Here is a 20,078-nt window from a genome sequence, read left to right as displayed (position 1 = left end):
GCAGATAGCTGGTGAGCCAATTGTAAGTATGTAGCTCCCAAAGACCGGGATGCGATACCACAACAATTTCATAGGAACAGTTAAGGTTCAGTAAACATATCTTCAAATGCCACATCCTATCAACTACATCCTTAACCTTACATACTGCTAACTACACCACAAATCTATCCCAGCGACTAACAATAATTTCTATCAGTTAATATTTATATGTATTTCTTTATTCATTCACAGGACAAGGGCATCGCTGGCAAGGCCAGCATTTATTGCCCATCCCTAATTGCCCAGAGGGCAGTTCAGAGTCAACCACATTGTTGTGGGTCTGGAGTCACATATAGGACAGACCAGGTAAGGATGGCGGTTTCCTTACCTAAAGAACATTTGTGAACCAAAATAGTTTCTCTGACAATCAGCAATGGATTCACAGTCATCATTAGACTCTTAATTCCAGATATTTATTGAATTCATATTCCACCATCTGCTGTGGTGGGATTTGAACCCAGGTCCCCAGAACATCACCTGGGTCTCTGGATTAACAGTCCAGCAATAATACCACGAGGCCATTGCCTCCCCAATATAAATTCATAACTTGCTAATATAAATATTGTCCTTTGCCTGAGCAGAAGTGTAAATAATAGATAAGATGAAGGCATGGATGGGATTGCATCCATGAATCTTTTTATATTGCACCAGCATCTGTTTTTCCAATGTAACATGTGCACTCAACAAAGTTCAACCATGATTTTGGATGCCTGTATTAATGAAGTATTAATTCTCTTTTCACATTAGAACAGTCAGATGCTACTTGGGTTGGGTCGCAACATGAGTTTGAGGGGATGGGGGGAGGGGTGAGGGGTGAGGGGTGAGGGGTGTGGTGATGATGTGCGAATGGAGTGGAATTTTGATCAACAGGAAAGAGTGGAGTTTTAGTCAGGGTTTCCATCATGGAGTCACTTCCCACCCATCTACTTTAACTAAAGCAGCCAGATGGGCAAACAAACTATTTGTTTCAAACCAGGTAGCTGATATCTTAAATATGTCACTGAGACTACAAGTGCTTTTGTTATTTCTACTTTTTAACTTTGATAGTGGTTGATTGGTCTTTCCCATGCTTTAGGGAATCTGACACCTCCATTCAGATGAGAGATTTCTGGACTCAAGAGGTGCATGTCTTTACACTTAGTTGCTGGATCCGGTTTTCCCAGCTGGGCAACCTTCCCTTTATCAAACACTCGAACTAGATTTTGCTTATGAGGTGTCCAGCCTACCCCCAACACCAAGCCACTGAATCTTCCTATCCCCACACACCGAGGCCTTGTCTTTCTAGACATCTGTGCTCCCATGTCAGGCCTTAAAGCAGTTACATCTCAGCCCACCACACAGCAGACCATCCTTCTCTTTCCAAGTGACTGACCTTTACCAGCAAGCACTACCCCCACTGGGTCTCCAAGCTACACAACCCTCACCCTTCCACTCTGGTTTTGTGGTACATTTTCCAGGCCTTGCTACATACCTCAGGCCAGCCAATCCCTCCGATTTCCAGCCAACCTGCAAGTCTTCAATACCCCACCTGCGTTTCTGTCCTGCTCACCCCCATCTCCCACAGCCACTACAATCTCTAATGCCTCTACACCATACATGTCTATGACCAGGCCTCAAGTCCACTCCCAGGCCTCTCACTTTCCATCCCCAGCCCTGAAAAATCAGGCTGGCTTCATGCCAGGGGACTGATGGTGGTGTCATGCTCTGGTGATAAAACCTCACAGCATCTGGAGAAATCCTGACTTCAGTTTTCCACCTTAATTCACAGAACCTTGCCTATCCACCCCATCTCCTACTGACAAACCAAAGTCAACCCTGGGAGTGGTGAATGTAATGTAGGATGTTGTTGTTGATACCTTCCTTTGGTTTATTTTCTGCCTTGTGAATGAATGAGGTGTCTGTCACATTGTTCTGCCTTCCTGAGCAGCATTTCCTTCATAACGATCTGTACCTCAGCAGCAGTGAAAGTGACTTTTTTTGGTTGGTTGGTGCTGCTAAGGGAAATGTCAAAGAGTCATAAGGTCGAAGCACAACAGAGACTTTTTGGCTCATGAAATCTATACCTGTTGGAAATGAGAACATAACTCATAGAGTCATAGAGTTGTATAGCCTGGAAACAGACCCTTTGGTCCAACTAGACCAGATATCCTAAATTAATCCCGTTTGCCAGCATTTGGCTCACATCCCTCCAAACCCTTCCTACTCATATACCCATCCAGACGCTTTTTAAATGTTGTAAAGCGCCTTTACTACTTCTTCTGGCAGCTCATTCCATACATGCATCACCCTCTGAGTGAAACAAATGCCCCCTTAGGTCCCTATTAAATCTTTCCCCTCATCTTAGACGTATCTCTTCTAGTTTTGGACTCCCCTAGCCTTGGTAAAAGACCTTGGTTATTCACTCTATCCACTCCCTTCAGGATTTTATAAACCTCTGTAAGGTTACCCCTCAGCCTCTGAAACCCCAGGGAAAATAACCACAGCATTTTCAGCTTCTTCCGATAGCTCAAACCTCCAACCCCGGCAACATCCTTGTAAATCTTTTCTGCATTTTTTTTCAAGACATTGGTCATATTGAACCACTCAGGTCCTATTTTCCAGCACATAGCTCACAGCCTTGTATGCTTTGACATTGTAAGGTCTTAAATTCTGCAATATTTCTATAATTGTAAATAATTTATTTTGAACAAACTGAATTTGTTTAAAAGCCAAATTTCTGACAGGAAATTAAAGATTAAACAGACAAAAATAAACAAAGAAATTAGACAAATCACTAATTAATGTGGAAGCATAATTTGTAATGATGGAGTATTGTTTGTGTCCTTTATGCCACATGTGGAAAGGAATCTGGCCCAGTTATACATCAGCTTCATCTTTGACTTGGTACGCTGTGGCCTTGAATGATTCATTCAACATCTTGATGAATTTGTACACATCATGATAGGAATTGTAAAGAGGTACAGGAGCAACTCGTAGAACATTTGGTTCCCTCTGGTCACACTGTTGGCAAGAAGAAAACATAATCTGGGTTTTTTTACATGGATAAATAAAGTCGATAGGTTAAAAGTAACAAATAGTTTAAGAAATTGTTACAGAGATAGTAGGAACTGGCGATGCTGGAGAATCTGAGATAACAAGGTGTAGAGCTGGATGAACACAGCAGGCCAAGCAGCATCAGAGGAGCAGGAAGGCTCGGGTCTGGACCCTTCTTCAGAAATGGGGGAGGGGAAGGGGATTCTGAAATAAATAGGGAGAAAGGGGGAGACGGATAGAAGATGGATAAAGGAGAAGATAGGTGGAGAGGAGACAGACAGGTCAAGGAGGCGGGGTTGGAGCCAGTAAAGGTGAGTTAGGGAGGGGATAAGTCGGTCCAGGGAGGATGGACAGGTCAAGGAGGCAGGATGAGGCTAGTAGGGAGAAGATGGGGGTGGGGCTTGAGGTGGGAGGAGGGGATAGGTGGTAGGACAGGTGAGGGAGGCGGGTACGAGCTGGGCTGGTTTTGGGATGCAGTAGGGCGAGGGGAGATTTTGAAGCTTGTGAAGTCCACATTGATATCATTGGGCTGCAGGGTTTCCAACTGAAATATGAGATACTGTTCCTGCAACTTTCAGGTGACATCGTTGTGGCACTGCAGGAGGCCCAGGATGGACATGTCGTTCAAGGAGTGGGAGGGGGAGTTGAAATGGTTCGCGACTGGGAGGTGAAGTTGTTTGTTGCAAACCGATCATAGGTGTTCCACAAAGCGGTCCCCAAGCCTCCGTTTGGTTTCCCTGATGTAGAGGAGGCCACAACGGGAACAGCAGGTACCATGTTAGCAGATGTGCAGGTGAACATCTGTTTGATGCGGAAGGTCTTCTTAGGGCCTGGGATGGGGGTGAGGGAGGAGGTGTGGGGGCACGTGTAGCACTTGCTGCGGTTGCATGGAAAAGTGTCAGGGGTGGTGGGGTTCGTGGGGAGTGTGGAGCGGACAAGGGAGTCACGGAGAGAGTGGTCCCTCCGGAAAGCAGATAAGGGTTGTGAGGGAAAAATGTCTTTGGTAGTGGGGTCGGATTGCAGATGGCGGAAGTGTCGGAGGATGATGAGTTGCATCCGGAGGTTGGTGGGGTGGTTTGTGAGGACGAGGAGGATTCTGCTTTGGTTGTTATTGTGGGGAGGGGGTGTGAGGGATGAGTTGCGGGAAATGCGAGAGACACGGTCGAGGGCGTTTTCGACCACTGTGGAGGGGAACTTGCGGTCCTTGAAAAACAAGGACATCTGGCATGTCCGGGAGTGGAATGCCTCATCTTGGAAGCAGGTGTGGCGGAGGCGAAGGAATTAGGAATAGGGGATGGCCTTTTTGCAGGAAGGTAGGTGAGAGGAGGTGATGGTCCAGGTGAACTTAAGGTTGGGGTGGAAGGTGTTAGTGAAGTGGATGAACTGTTCGAGCTTCTCGTGGGAGCACGAGGCAGCACAGATACAGTCATCGATGATCATCTCCGATACCTCCCTCTCCTTCCTGGACATCTCCATTTCCATCTCTGGCAACCACCTCGAAACCGATATCCATTTCAACCCTACCGACTCCCACAGCTACCTAGAATACACCTCCCAATTCCTTCGCCTCCGCCGCATCTGCTCCCAAGATGAGGCATTCCACTCCCGGACATGCTAGATGTCCTCGTTTTTCAAGAACCGCAACTTCCCCTCCACAATGGTCAAAAACGCCCTCGACCGTGTCTCTTGCATTTCCCGCAACTCATCCCTCACACCCCCTCCCCACAATAACAACCAAAACAGAATCCCCCTCGTCCTCACGTACCACCCCACCAACCTCCGGATGCAACTCACCATCCTCCGACACTTCCGCCATCTGCAATCCGACCCCACTACCAAAGACATTTTTCCTTCAAAACCCTTATCTGCTTTCCGGAGGGACCACTCTCTCCGTGACTCCCTTGTCCACTCCACACTCCCCACAAGCCCCACCACCCCCTACACTTTTCCATGCAATCGCAGGAAGTGCTACACCTGCCCCTACACCTTCCTCCCTCATCCCCATCCCAGGCCCTAAGAAGACCTTCCACATCAAACAGATGTTCACCTGCACATCTGCTAATGTGGTATCCGCTGTTACTGTTGTGGCCTCTTCTACATCAGGGAAACCAAACGGATGCTTGGGGACCGCTTTGTGGAACACCTACAATTGGTTCGCAACAAATAACTTCACCTCCCAGTCGCAAACCATTTCAACTCCCCTCCCACTCCTTGAATAACATGTCCATCCTAGGCCTCCTGCAGTGCCACAACGATGCCACCCAAAAATTGCAGGAACAGCATCTCATATTTTGCTTGGGAACCCTGCAGCTCAATGATATCAATGTGGACTTCGGAAGCTTCAAAATCTCCCCTCCCCCAACCACATCCCAAAACCAGCCCAGGTCATACCCGCCTCCCTAACCTGTCCTCCCACCTATCCCCTCCTCCCATCTCAAGCCCCACCCCCATCTCCTCCCTACTAGCCTCATCCCGCCTCCTTGACCTGTCCGTCCTCCTGGAGCCAACCTATCCCCTCCCTAACTCACCTTTACTGGCTCCAACCCTGCCTCCTTGACCTGTCTGTCTCCTCTCCACCTATCTTCTCCTTTATCCATCTTCTATCCATCTCCCCCTTTCTCCCTATTTATTTCAGAATCCCCTTCCCCTCCCCCATTTCTGAAGAAGGGTCTAGACCCGAGCTTTCCTGCTCCTCTGATGCTGCTTGGCCTGCTGTGTTCATCCAGCTCTACACCTTGTTATCTCAGTTTAAGAAATTGCTAGCTTTACTAAACCACTTTCTTCTAACGTGATTGCATTCTCATTCATCCAATTGATACAAATAAAAATATCTATGAAAAAGAAATGCCAGAATGGGAATCTTGTGACACATATGGTCCTACAGGCTCATCCTGAATCACACTGTCAAGCCTTGTTGGAAGAAATAACAGAAACTGGGATGGAAATGAGAGAATGCATTATGTTTTTGGGTTTTTGGCTCATTTTATCTTGAGATTGAATTTACACAAACCAGAAAGAAGACTAAAATTAGGAAAAGGAGCAACCATTATGAAAGAAAAACATCATAAATGTAATCAACCATCTTTTGCATTTTGCTAAACATTGAATCATGTCAAGTAGTCTAAAAACTAAATCTCCAAGACTTTTGTTAAGATCAGGTGGCCAATTTGAACTTGGAGCAGGTATTTGATGGTAAGTTACTTGAGTAGTCATTACCCATTCAACAGAGGGAGCATGAAGCCACACCAATTTCGACAATCACACTGTATTTAAATATCACTCAGCCATTTTCCATTTGGAAAGGCTGCTAGCAGGAAAATATTAACTGGTTTTTGTTTCCCTACCAGCTTCCATGTAGCTAGCAAGGAGAAGGTTTTGGGGTGTTCTAACAAGAGAGAAGATGGTAATAGTTGGGCAACTCCAGAGCAGGGTAAGCACAGGTTTTCTTTGTAAGGCTCAGTGGAACGGTTCCTTCTCCTGAGTCCTGGAAAGAAAAGCATCTGATTCATTTTACGGGTCACTTCTGTCTTCAGGTCACCTCGGGACCTGCTTCTGTTTAGTGTGAAAACTGATGTAGCATTCCTAATCAGGCCTCAGTTAAACAGGTAATAATCCCTTTGGCATGACGGGACCATAATTTGCAGGAATTTGAGCCTTCTGCTTTCTTTAGATCAGCATCCTGGCTGCCTGTAAAACTGTACAGGTTAATGTGGAAGATGGACAGTATCTTAATGAGCAAATAAACTATTCATTTTTAATTGTTCAGGTTTGGCTGCGGGGCCAGAATTGACCCTGAGTTTCATTAAAGGACATTATCGTCAATCACCTCACCAGGGTGAAAATGACCAATGAATTAGCATAGCTTACAAGTTCCATCAAGAGGAACACTTCATCTGTTATCCCAGGGGTTGGAAACCTATTGCTCTGGAACTGCATGCAGCTTATTACACAGGTCTTGAAGGGCTCTCAAGGGCTACATCGATCTATCCCATTTTTTGATGATTTAAGCATCACCTTCATTTTTAAAAAAGCAACATTGTACTTGTAAGAAAATATAGTTAAATTGACTATTCTATTTCAAAAAACGCTTCAAAATATTGTTGAAATATGACTCTTTAAATTTCAGAATATTGGCATTTGAGTAACAGTATTGTCTCTCCTTAAAATACTAAATTTTTGATGATTATTTTTTTAAAATGATTCTTCGTGTTGTTAACCTTGCTGGGCCCTGTATTCTCTCATGTATTTGAACAGGTAGAATTGATTTATTTTTTTCTTTATTACCAGTGAAACACAGATTTGCTACCTGTTGTTGGGTGGTGAGTTGACAAGAACTCATTGCTTTAGTCAAAAACAAAAAAATTGGTGAAACAAACACAGACAATGCCAGAGAAACTCAGGTGGTCTGGCAACATCTGTTCTGAGAGAAACAGGGTTAACATGGTGTGACCCATATGACCATACAGTACTCAAAATGTTAACTCTACTTCTCCCTCCACAGACTGGTGAGCTTCTCTAGCATTCTCTGTGTTTGTTTCAGATTTCCGGCATCTGCAGTGTTTTGCTTTTATTAAACTATACGTGAGACTAATAAATACTTTCGTTTCACTTGTGCGAGATGCTAATGGAATGCACTGCCTGGAATTGTATTTTAACAAAAGTAATTCCTCCTTTCATGATAAGAAACAAGTAAACATGCAAAATGTCCACATTGTGATTTCTCAAAGGATTTTTAGCAAACAACCGGTGGAGTACATCACATTGCTATACCTTTGCATCAAATGGTGCAAAGTTGGGTCGAGTACTTGTGGATTGGAAGACAGGAAGTTATAATTTATTGTTTGTAAAATGCTAGGGGGGAAAGGCAGTGTGTGGTCCCTTTAAAAGATGATGTGATTTTTCTATGCTTGGAGATTTAAACAAAATATCTGTGGGCAGCAGCTTGTGGGTTTACAGGTGCATGGAGAACACTCAAATTGAAACATTTGTATCAAAAAGCTGTGCAGTTAGCAGGTCAAGCAGCAGTTTGTTTTGTTATTAAGACAAGTTTTGAAATTAGCTAATCAATTTGAATCGAGCACTTAGATAGCAAAAACCAATTAAATTTATATCAGATGGTTTTGACAACGTAGGACCTACCCTACTGTAAAAAAAAATTGATACGTCGTCAAGGGTATAAAAGGAAATGACGATTGGAAAAAATCAGGAAAATTAACTGCCATCTACCAGAGTTAACAGCTGTCAGCTCTCGAGAGAATCACTAGCTCTAAGTTTTAGAGAAAGCACCATCTATATCAAAGGTACCCAAGGCACAATTAGTTAATATTCCTGACAGAAGAATTTGACGGACAAGGTGTTCCTGGCAGAACATTCGATGGAGAAGGCATAGAGCATTCCAGAATACTGCTGTAATTTTGAGAGATTAAAGTCTGTGCTTTTTTTTATTCTGTGTAAGTGGGACTTCTATTTATTGGAACAGTGTACTATTAGAATCTTGTTTTATTCGGGAATAGTTAGTAGTTAGCAGCGGTTTATTTGTTTTATTAATCGTTTAGCTAATTTGTTCATTATTAGAATTAGATAAATAAATAGTTACTTGTTGATTGTAAAGTGAGTGTCAGGGATTTATTTTATTTAACCACTAGAAGTTGTTGAAAAGCAGGTTACACCACATTTCACACTCCTTTTAAACTGATTATAAGGCAAGGTCCTCTTTGGGCATTTCAGTTTTAGTTCTCAGAGGGGAGGTCAACCTTCACTTCATAACACAAAGAACATATCACCAACTAAATATTGGAGATAATTAACAAAATCTGTGTACCAATAATTTTAAGCAAGAAACTTAAAATTATGGCAATATTTCAAGTGTCCCCCACATCTTGAGAATGTAGACAAAACTTGAATAAGGCTTCAAATATTGTATATTTGATTAAAAAAAAATTCTAATTCCCTGAGGGTGGTAATGAATGGATAACTTGATTTGGCTTTGGCAGTTACCTTTAGTGAAATTGAAGACAATTACGTTCTCACAAGTGAATTTCTTGCCAACTATAACAGGGTCTTTCAATACATTTTAAACAGGAATTGATTAAATAAGATCTACTAACATGACCATATACAAAATGTCACATTGCAGGAGGTTGTAATCATAATAAAGCATTATGTTTTCCCATTTAATAATGTGGTATTTTCAAGGTGTTTCTTTCAGTATACCAAAAAGGTTCTACGACAGATGCAAGAAAATTAATTCAGTCAGGCAAGACTCTGGAGAATCATATCACTCAATAGCAATACTGCAGTTGTTTCTTATGTTCAGTCTTCTGTTTGCAGTGAGATGTCATGAGATTTGAAGGCCTCAGAACTATAATTGCCTCACAAATTGGGAAATCATTAGTGAAGGTGTCTATCACAGGAATTAAGTCCAAATGCATAAAAACAAAACTGCGCTGTTATTCTAGGTGTTGTAAGGTTTCTTGCCCTGAAACTTGCAACAGAACTTATTGTTCTGAAAGGAATGACATGATTCAGTGGATGGGTGTCCAATCTTCAAATAGAAAAGTACATTGTGATTTTGGCCCTGTGATGTGCTGCAAGTGTCAGCTGAAGCATATGAGCACATGAATTAGGAGCAGAAGGAGGGCAACTGGCTGCTTGGCATTGCTCTGCTATTCAATAACATAACAGCTGATCTGATTCTGACCTCAACTCTGCTTCCTTGCCTTGGCTCCATTATCCTATTTTGCATATTGCACCTTCAAAGCTCAGAACAACTATTTAAAACTTTCAGGAACAAAAACAGAAGTGCTGGAAAAGCTCAGCAGGTCTGGCAGCATCTGTGGAGAGCAATCAAAGTTAACGTTTTGGGGAAGGGTCTGAGGAAGGGTTACTGGACCCGAAATATTAATTTTGATTGCTCTCCACAGATGCTGCCTGACCTGCTGAACTTTTCCAGCAACTTCTGTTTTTTGTTTCTGATTTACAGCATCCGCAGTTCTTGTGATTTTTATTCAAAACTTTCAGTTGTACTGTCAAGTTTTCAATATTTCAAAATTTAAAGGCAGTAATGGTGTCAGCCCATTTATTGGGTTGACTACGTCAGCTGTCATTGAGTGTTGGAAATTTAAATTTTCAGTTTGAACAAAAGCAGAGACATTTAGTGTGCCAAGGTGTTGGAACTTGTTTATGTGGCATGAAGAGTTCATATTCCTGAGTCTATGACTGTGTTTCCTTCTAAAAATGCATCACTTTTCATTGTAACTATAATGAAGTCTCTAGATTTGAATTAGTTCCTCGAAGTCCATTACACAAGCAGTTAACAAGCTGATTGCAACTCAGTGCTTTAAACATATTTTAGCAAGTGTTACAAGTCTCATCATGTAAGAATTCCAGTTAGCAAAGGTCATTTGAATAATTCCATTTTTGAAAATGACTGAGAATTTATCTTTAAACTCAGAAGAATCGTTCAAAATTGAGCAAGTCCTTAACTCTTTTCTGAGACATTTAAAAAAAAAGGTTAAGATCAGTGTTGTGCGAATCAATGCTGCAATGTTGTTGGTGGTCGTGTTTCAGAGACATTGCATTGATTTGTCAGGGCATACAGCGCCACCAAGCATTTCCTGCTTGACATTCTATAAGGAAAAGGGGGCATATGGGGCAGCCCAGGATGTGCTCGAAGCCTGTACAGATTGGTAGAAAGTGCTCCCCCTTATAAAAGAGAAAACAGTGAGAGGTTGCAGATTTAAAGTGGCGTGCGTGTGAAACAAGGGCATTATGGGGAAAAAAAATCTTTTTTTCACCCAGTGAGTAGTTAGGGTCTGGAATGTACTACCTTGAATTGTGTTGCAGGCAGGTTCAATTGTGGCATTGAAAAGGCCATAGAATGATTATTTGCAAAGAAAAAGTGTACTGGGATGTGGAGAAAAGGCAGTAGATTGGCACTACGTAATAGAACTGGTGGAGGCATAATGAACTAAATGGTTTCCTTCTGCATTGTCACAATGTTGTGATTCTGTGGTCAGTTCTCCTTTATGTCACTCATATTCACTTGGCATTTCTCATTATGAGACTGCATCTGCAGAACTTAGCTGCTACCTCATTCTCTAGTAAACTGGCAAATGGACTGCCTGGCTGTAGCTCACTTGAGCCTGCAGCTCACGTGAGCCTGCATGATTCACTATGTGCCTTTCCTCACACTATTTTAGCCTCCAAGGTTTATCCAGTGCCAATATTTAAGCTAGTAGCTGCAAAATCTGATAAATTAAGAAGCCTTTTCTTTTGCTGCTGTTCTCTCTTTTTCTTGTACATGCTATGGCTAGGCAGGTGGCAGATTTTCATGCCTGAAATCAGGAAATCAAAAGGGAAAATTTGTACTGGGAAGTGGTCTTGGACTGAGTAACAAGAGGTTTGTGATCATACTACCAGTGGCTAATCAAGACAGAGAGTGGGATGAGAGTATGAGAGACAACAAGGTGCAGGGCTGGATGAACACAGCAGGCCAAGCAGCATCATAGGAGCAGAGAGGCTGACGTTTTGGGCCTAGACCCTTCATCAGAAAAGATGAGAGTATGTTGGCTGTTGAGATGGGATATAAGACAGGAAAGTGCAATTGATGTTCTCAGTGGCAGTGGATGACTTGTGCTGTCTTATTGTCATCTAATGTGATGAAAATTATCTTTTCGTTAGGGCTTAGGAGATACACTTAACAATCCTTACACATGAACAAGAAGCAGCAGTAGGCCATCTTGGGCACGCAATCCCTAGTCTGCTCTGCCACTTAATAAAATCACAGCTGGTCCAGTTGAAACCTCAAATATACATTCCCACTTACCCATAAAGCTTTCACTCTCTTGCTTAACATGAATCTAACCACATCTGCATTTGAAATATTCATAGACTCTGCTTCCACCACCTTTCCAGGGCAAGAATTTCAAAGTCTATTGATCACTAGAGAAACCATTCTGTCTCATCCGCTTTAACTGGGAGACCCCTTATTCTTAACCAATGATCGCTGGCTCTAGATTCTCCCAGAAGAGATAAAATGCTCTCCACATTTATCCTGTCGAGATTCCTCAGGATCTTATGGCTTTCAACCAATTTGCTTCTTCCTCTTCTAAATTCCAGCAGATACATGCGCCTGTCCAATCTTTCCTCATAAAATAACCTATCCATTCCAGATATTAGTCTGGCAAACCTTCTCTGAACTGCTTCCAATGCATTTAAATCCTTACTTAAACAAGATGAGGAATACTGTTTATAGATAGTAGGAACTAGAATCTGAGAATAACAAGATGTGGAGCTGGAGGAACACAGCAGGCCAGGCAGCATCAGAGAAGCAGGAAAGCCAACGTTTTGGGTCTGGACCCTTCTTCAGAAATGGGGGAAGGGAAGGGGGCTCTGAAATAAATAGAGAGGTGGGGGGTGTTGATAGAAGGTGGTTAGTGGCTGTTTATAGTCGTCCGATGCCATCTACGAAAATTGACCATGATTGTTGTTAGTTAACCTTTTATTCCAGACATTTATTGAATTCAAATTTCAAACACTGCCATATTAAAAATCGAATCCATGTTCCCAGAGCATTAATCTGGGATGTTAATGTGAATTACTACTCCAGTGACATTACCACTACCCACTGTGCTGAAGTGTGAAAACTTTGGCAGGTGTGTGGTGGTGAAGAGGAGTATCTGGATATTAAGTATAGGATTTGAAATCAACGAAAGCTGATGAGTAAATGATAGGGATACTGCCTGAGAGGCTGGTGGTATTGGCAGGTTAGATGTGACATGCAACAATGTATCTATTGAACTCAATTATCCACTGATGTCTTCAAACTTCTTTTGGACATCTGCCAGCTACTCAGCAGTAAACATTTTGATGGGATGTGAAAAGACAATACCAGACTAGACTAGAATTCCAGACTAACTACATAAACACACATTGACTGTGGAAAGGCGTCCATGACATAACGGGCTACAAAGCGCAGATGAGTAGAATCGTTGACAGCAATGCATCCCTCCTTAATGAGCTCAATACATTCTATTCTCATTTTGAACAGAAAGGCAGTGAAATGACGTCACCTGGCCCGAGTAAGCCTCAGGTGCACCTGTACCCACAATCACCGCCATAGCTATCGGTTCAGCCTTCCTGAGAGCAAACCCACAGAATGTGACTGGCCCCAGCCGGGCACTTAGATCCTGCATGGACTAGCTGGCCGGAGTATTTGCATCTTTATCCTCTCCCTACTATGATGTGAGGGTCCCACCTGCTTCAAGAAGACCACAATCATCCCGATGCCAAAGAAAAATCAGGGAACGTGCCTTAATGACTCCGCCCTGTGGCTCTGGCATCCGTCATTATGAAGTTCTTTCAAAGTTAGTAATGGCACGCATCAACTCCAGCCTCCCAGATTGCCTTGGTCCACTACAAATCACCTGCCATCACAATAGGTCCATGGTAGACACCTTCTCCCTGGCCCTACATTCATATCTGGAATATTCGGATAAGAAGGACATTTTAGTTCCACCTACAACACCATAATTCTAACCAAATATATCTCCAAGCTCTGAGACCTAGGATTCTGCTCACCCCTCTGCAACTGGATCCTTGACTTCCTTACCCGCAGACAATAATCAGTAGGGATAGGTGACAACACCTCCTCCACAATAACCCTCAACACCTGCAAGGCTGCGTGCTCAGCTCCCTTACTGTACTCCTTGTACATTCATGACTGTGTAGCCAAATTAACTCTAACTCCATTTACAAATTTGCTGATGACATGACCGTAGTGTGTCGGATCTCAAACACTGACGAGACAGAGTATCAGAAAAAGATAGACAGCTTAGTGGCATGGTGTAAAGACTACAATCTCTCCCTTAACATCAGCAAAACGAAGGAGCTGGTCATTGACTTCAGGAAGAAGAGTGGAGGGCACGCCTCTTTCTGCATCAATGGTGCTGAGGTACAGGTGGTCCTGAGTTTCAAGTTCCAAGGAGTAAATATCATCAACAATCTATCCTGGACCATCCACGTTAATGCTACAGTCAAGAAAGCACACCAACACCTCTACTTCCTCAGAAGGCTAAGGAAATTTGGCACATCAACAGGATTTTTACCAGCACCATAGAAGGCTTCCCGTTCAGATACATCACAGGTTGGTATGGCAACTGCTCTGTCAAGACCACAAGAAATTACAGAGAGTTGTAAACACAGCCGAGTCCATCACACAAACCAGCCTTCCTTCCATTGTCTTCGTCGACTCTTCCTGCTGACTTGGGAAAGCAGCCTACAGAATCAAAGACCCCTCCCACCCGGTTATACTCTCTTCCATCGAACAAAAGATACAGAAGTATGAAAACATGTACCAACAGATTCAAAAACAGCTTCTTCCCCACTGTTACCTGACTTATGAACAAACCTCTCAGAAATGAAAGTTGATCTTTCTCTGCACCTTCTCTGTAGCTGTAATACTATATTCTACATTCTTTTCTGTCACCATGATGTACTTATGTAAGGAATGTTTTGTCCAATTAGCATGCAAAACAATATGTTTCACTGTATCTCACTGCATGTGACAATAATAAATCAAATCAAAAATTGATCTCTGCGGCTATCTGTGTCCAATCCCTTTTGCAGAGCCAGGAGGCGTCTTCTCCCACCAACTCCTCTACCAGTGTCTCCAGTGTCATATCCATTTCCACAAATATTTTCTCTCCACTCTGGTGCTCAAATTTCTACCAGCCAAATCCCACCAACATTATACAGTGCAGCTTCCTTGAAGAGAGACAGCCTGTCTTTAAGAAGTGTAGGCCTATTACATTATGTGGATTGTGCACAATCCTACTTGGCTCTCCTGTTGAGCAGAGAAGGAGCTAGCAGTGCACAGAAGAAGGAAGCAGCATAGGAAGAACTCAGACACATGCTACAGTCATGTAGATAAGATGGGTGTATAAAACTTATCTGCTTTTCAGGTCACTTGGAATCAGCAGACTTGGGCCTTAAATTGCAATCCCTGCAGTCGAAAATCAGACCCCATGAATTTTTAACCCCAGATGTCTGAATGACTTAAGTATCTGATCCAAATCACGTAAGAATGCTTTTCTTACATTGCCACATTGTGACTATGTGCAAGTAGATCTAGGCAATGAAGTTCAATTGCAAAATAAGTAAAGAACTGAAGTTGTTTTTGTATTTGAGAGCGTATCTATGATAAGCCCGAGTTGCTCACAGCAGTAAATGGCAAATGCCAAAATTCTACTTACTACAGCTCCCCTTTTCATCAATTCCACAAGAATTGACTTGGTAGGTATTGAAAAAACCAATGAGAGCTGGCAGCCTCGTTCTTCAATATCAGAGGGAGTAATGATAGTGACATATGGTTTCTGTGGATTATCTGGAACCTTTGAATGGTAATGTTTGATCAGGCACTCCAAGTAACCAGTAAGTAAAACAGATTTTCTCCGCAGAGCTTTCATGTCAGTTTGATTGAAGATCTGAAATAAATGGAATTAATCACAAATATATTTTTGCCAAAGACATACAGTAAATACATCACATTTTACAGTAATGTAACTGTGACAGCATTTTTGGATTAAACATCAATTTTGTCCATGTAAAAATATTTTTAAAATGATATTTTTTTTATTTTGTTGCAATGTAATAATTGTAAGAGAAATAAACTGTAACTTTCAACTCAGCAAACAAAATATCATTCAACTCTGATTTACCAATTTTGTTCTGCATTCCATATTTACATCCAGACCATGAGTAAGTTATTCTTAACTGTAATACTTAATCTATAAAGAAATGGTTCAGATTTCAAGAAGATGCATTGAATGTCAATGAAATGCTTGAAGATCTCAAATCTCTCCCAGTTACAAAGAAGCACAACAAAATAATTCAGCTCCTTGGGTTTGCAATTCAGTTGCATCAAGACTGATTGATACCTCCATTCCATTTACCTGCTATGATGCTTGTATGCAGTAAATAAAACACAGCGGCATTCAAAAGTTGAGAACAGATTCTGCAAAGAATTTCTGCACCTTTGAATGTTCTCGGTGGTCCTTCCAACCTCAGTGGGATCAACACATTCAATATAGTGAGTAGAACTTAGACAGGCTAGGAGTTTGGGCTTAGAAGTGGCAGAATCCAATGTAATCTGTACCATTAAAAACCAAAAGAACTGTGGATGCTGTAAATCAGGAACAAAAACAAAGTTGCTGGAAAAGCTCAGCAGGTCTGGCATCATCTGTGGAGGAGAAAACAGAGTTAATGTTTCGGGTCCGGTGACCCTTCCTCAGAACCTGTACCATTGTCTGAGTCGTTTTGATCTGTCCATCCTTGCTTACTATGATCTGTCTGTACTGCTCGTAAACAAAGCCTTTCACTGAACTTTGGTGCGCATAACAATAAATCAATCAATCAGATGGAATACAATGTGGGAAAATGTGAAATTTTGCACTTTGGCAGGAAGAATAGAAGCATACACCATACACGATTTTCAAAATGAGGAAAGGTTCAGAAGACTGAAGCACAAAAGGACTTAGGAGACCTAGTAAATTATTCTTTTAAGGTTAACATTCGGATTCAGTTGTCAGGAAGGCAAATGCAATGTTAGCATTCCTTTAGAGAAGGCTAGAAGACAAGAACAGGGATGTACTGCCGAGGCTGTATAAGGCTTTGGTTAAACTGCATGAGGAATATTGTGAGCAGTTTTGGACCATGTATCAAAGGAAGAATGTACTGGTGTTGGAGGGATCCAGAAGAAGTTTACAAGAATGATCCTGGGAATGAAAATCTTGTCAGATGAGGAATGGTTGAGGAATCTGGGTCTGTATTTGATGGAGAAGGTAATCTGATTGAAACTTACAGAATACTGAGAGGCCTGGTTAAAGAGGAGAAGGAAAAGATATTTCCACTAATAGGAGAGACTAGGACTTAAGGGTACAGCCTCAGAGTGAAAGGACATTACGTGAGTGTCTTTAAGACAGAGATAGACAGGTTCTTGGTCAGTAAGAGGAGAAGACAAGAGAATGGAGTTGAGAAACGTATCAGCCATGATCAAAGGCAGAGCAGATGCGATAGGTTGCGTGGCCTCATTTGCTCATATATCTTATGATCTAGCATATTTCTGGATGAAAACATGCACATGGATCAGCTGTGATCCTATTTAATTGAGAAGCAGGCTTGAGGAGCTGAATGGCCTACTCCTGTTCCTCTTTCTTATGGTCTTATGGCTGCCCACCTACAGTATTGGAGGATTTGAAGGACAATCAGCATCCAGGAAATGGGCTGAGAATTGCTAAATCTTCTCTGGAGGAGGAAAGATTAAACACTCCTTCAGCTTGCCTAACCTTCAACACAATGACCCTTTGATAAAGGGAGCATTCTATTTGAAATTCAGATAAATGCAAATGTTTTGACTGATGTATAATTTCTGCATTAGCTATGCAGATTGAATTTTTAGTTTACTTAAAAGGACTGTAGTACTACAAAATGGTAATTGTTGCCTCCCAGCTATTTTGATAGATTACCTGTCAAAAATCAGCTACCTTCCAAATGCAGACATTTAATTACATTGCAGAAATTGCTATTTTTTTGAGTTCTAGATTACTGATATGAGGGCTTCATTTGCCCTGGAGAACATTCTGCTACGAAGGAAAATCTAAAGCAAAAGTCAAAGCAATTCCTGACCAGGAATAAGTTCTACCAGCTCATTTTTAATTAATTTAATTATTCATTTTTACACCTTTTATGTTGAAGTATCAGTTGTTGGCATGAACGTGAAATCTGTGGCTTAACTTTCTGCACTTAACAGGATTTCAAACAGAGCCAGATAACATGTTGTCTGATCCAAATTAACTAATAGAGTTTCCATGACACAGCAGGGAATCTCGTGGCACAGCGGTAGTGTCTGCACCTTTGAACCAGAAGTTCAATCCCCATCTGATCCAAAGGTTTGTAATTACATCTCTGAAGAGGTTGGTTACAGAATATCCAAGATACAGTTGATAATTATTTCAGCTGTGTTATTCTTATGAATATTTTCTTGGACAATAAGATTTAGAAAGGACTTAATTGTTGTCTTAAATTCGTTCAGCACTGACTTTCTTGGTTTCCAAGTGTATAGTATTAGGTTCAACAGAATCATCACTCAAGATCTTTCATAAAGCAATCAAATATTTTCTTCATAAAATAAGCAGTGACTTTAATGATATCAGACTCAGACAAGTCAAAACACTTGTCTCTACTGAAGAAACTTGAAATGACAATGCCAGTATTAACAGACTGACAGACATTTGGGGGTTAAGAACATAGAACGTAGAACATAGAACAATACAGCACAGTACAGGGCCTTCGGCCCACGATGTTGTGCCGACCTATTATCCTACTAAGATCAATCTACCCTGCATACTCTACACTTTATTATCATCCATGTGCCTATCCAAGAGTTGCTTAAAAGTCTCTAAAGTATCTGACTCCACTACCACTACCAGCAGTGCATTCCACCCACCCACCACACTCTGTGTAAAGAACCTACCTCTGACATCTCCCCTATACCTTCCTCCAATCACCTTAAAATTATGTGCCCTCGTAATAGTCATTTCCGTCCTGGGAAAAAGTCTCTGACTATCCACTCTATCTACGCCTCTCATCATCTTGTACACCTCTGTCAAGTCACCTCTCATCCTTCTTCGCTCCAATGAAAAAAGCCCTAGCTCCCTCAACCTTTCCTCATAAGACCTGCCCTCCAGTCCAGGCAGCGTCTTGGTAAATCTCTTCTGCACTCCCTCTAAAGCTTTCACATCTTTCCAATAATGACGTGATCAGAACTGAACACAATATTCCAAGTGTGGTCAAGCCAGGGTTTTATAGAGCTGCAGCAAAACCTTGCTGCTCTTAAACTCAATTCCCCTGACAATGAAAGCCAATACACCATTCGCCTTCTTTACAACCCTGTTAACTCGGGCACAACTTTGAGGGAACTATGGACGTGGTTATTGGAGAAGGATGAAAGGGGTAAGTTAACACTGTAACTTCTGCCAGTGGCCAGAAACACATTAGGGTCAATTGTTCAGCTGGTCACCCTGTGGCTACAATGTGGGCTGAGTGCATAAACACAACTAATTCTGACATTTTTCTTTAATTAAGATTTTTTTTTCTTTTTAAAGGAATAATATGTTGAATTTGCAATGCATCTCAAATACACAATTGGGAACAATGGGTGAAACCTTATAGAGAGAGCCTGAATGATGGGGCTAAGGTGAGCAATCTGAGAGAATTACATGAGAATTAGGGCAAGACCTGTTTCAACATCAGGAGCAACTTGTTGCCTTTTTAAACAGTGTTCATAGCATCAAGATGAGATTCTGAATAGGCCATGATAGGATGCCTATTGACAGGGATTATTGTTGATTGTTGACTTCATTAACTGCAAAACTCACCTCATTAATATGCAGCATCCAATTTGAGGAAAGTACACTACGAGGAACATGGATGTTAACAATTTCCAACATGAAAGCCTGAGCAATTATCTAGTGATTTCAACTCACTTCTTACTCTTCCAGACTGTGATCTTGGACACTGGGCAATGACACGTCAGGGCACGCTCCAGCTCACCAGCTGTATGCACCCCGTATCTGTGGATGCTGCCATCTGATACCAGTCAGTCTCTGAGGACCATTGTGGTACATCTCCGATCTACTTATAGGATAGTTTTGCATTATAAAGCTGAATTTGAGGGTGCATTGGGACTAGCATTGAAATGCTGCTGGAAGGAAACTTTTGTGTGCAGGTGCAGGCACCCAGCTCATGGATCCAAACAAAGTGCATTAAAGGGCATTCACTTGCACTCACTCACTCATCTTAAGTCCACCTGGACACTTACAGTATCCCAGCCTTGACCCCTCACCCAGAACTACCAGGCTCAAATTATTCAGAGATAGTAAGAACTGCCGATGCTGGAGTCTGAGATAACACAGTGTGGAGCTGGAGGAACACAGCAGGCCAGGCAG

The 20,078-nt window shown here is 42.0% G+C and overlaps 1 protein-coding gene across 1 annotated transcript in view; it reads right to left on the bottom strand.

Moving 5' to 3' along the window:
* Positions 1-2,765: 2,765 nt before the first annotated feature.
* Positions 2,766-20,078, bottom strand: part of kynu (kynureninase) — a 201,522-nt gene continuing 184,209 nt past the window's right edge. The window contains exons 11-12 of the mRNA XM_048599241.1: positions 15,327-15,557; positions 2,766-3,039 (exon numbers count right to left, since the gene is read on the bottom strand). Coding sequence (XP_048455198.1) covers positions 2,896-3,039; positions 15,327-15,557 — 375 coding nt within the window. The 3' untranslated portion in view covers positions 2,766-2,895. The remainder of the gene's footprint in view (positions 3,040-15,326; positions 15,558-20,078) is intronic.

This window comes from Rhincodon typus, chromosome 7, assembly GCF_021869965.1.
Source record: "Rhincodon typus isolate 14 chromosome 7, sRhiTyp1.1, whole genome shotgun sequence".
NCBI classification, from domain to species: domain Eukaryota; kingdom Metazoa; phylum Chordata; class Chondrichthyes; order Orectolobiformes; family Rhincodontidae; genus Rhincodon; species Rhincodon typus.
This window is presented reverse-complemented; position numbering and strand designations above follow the sequence as displayed.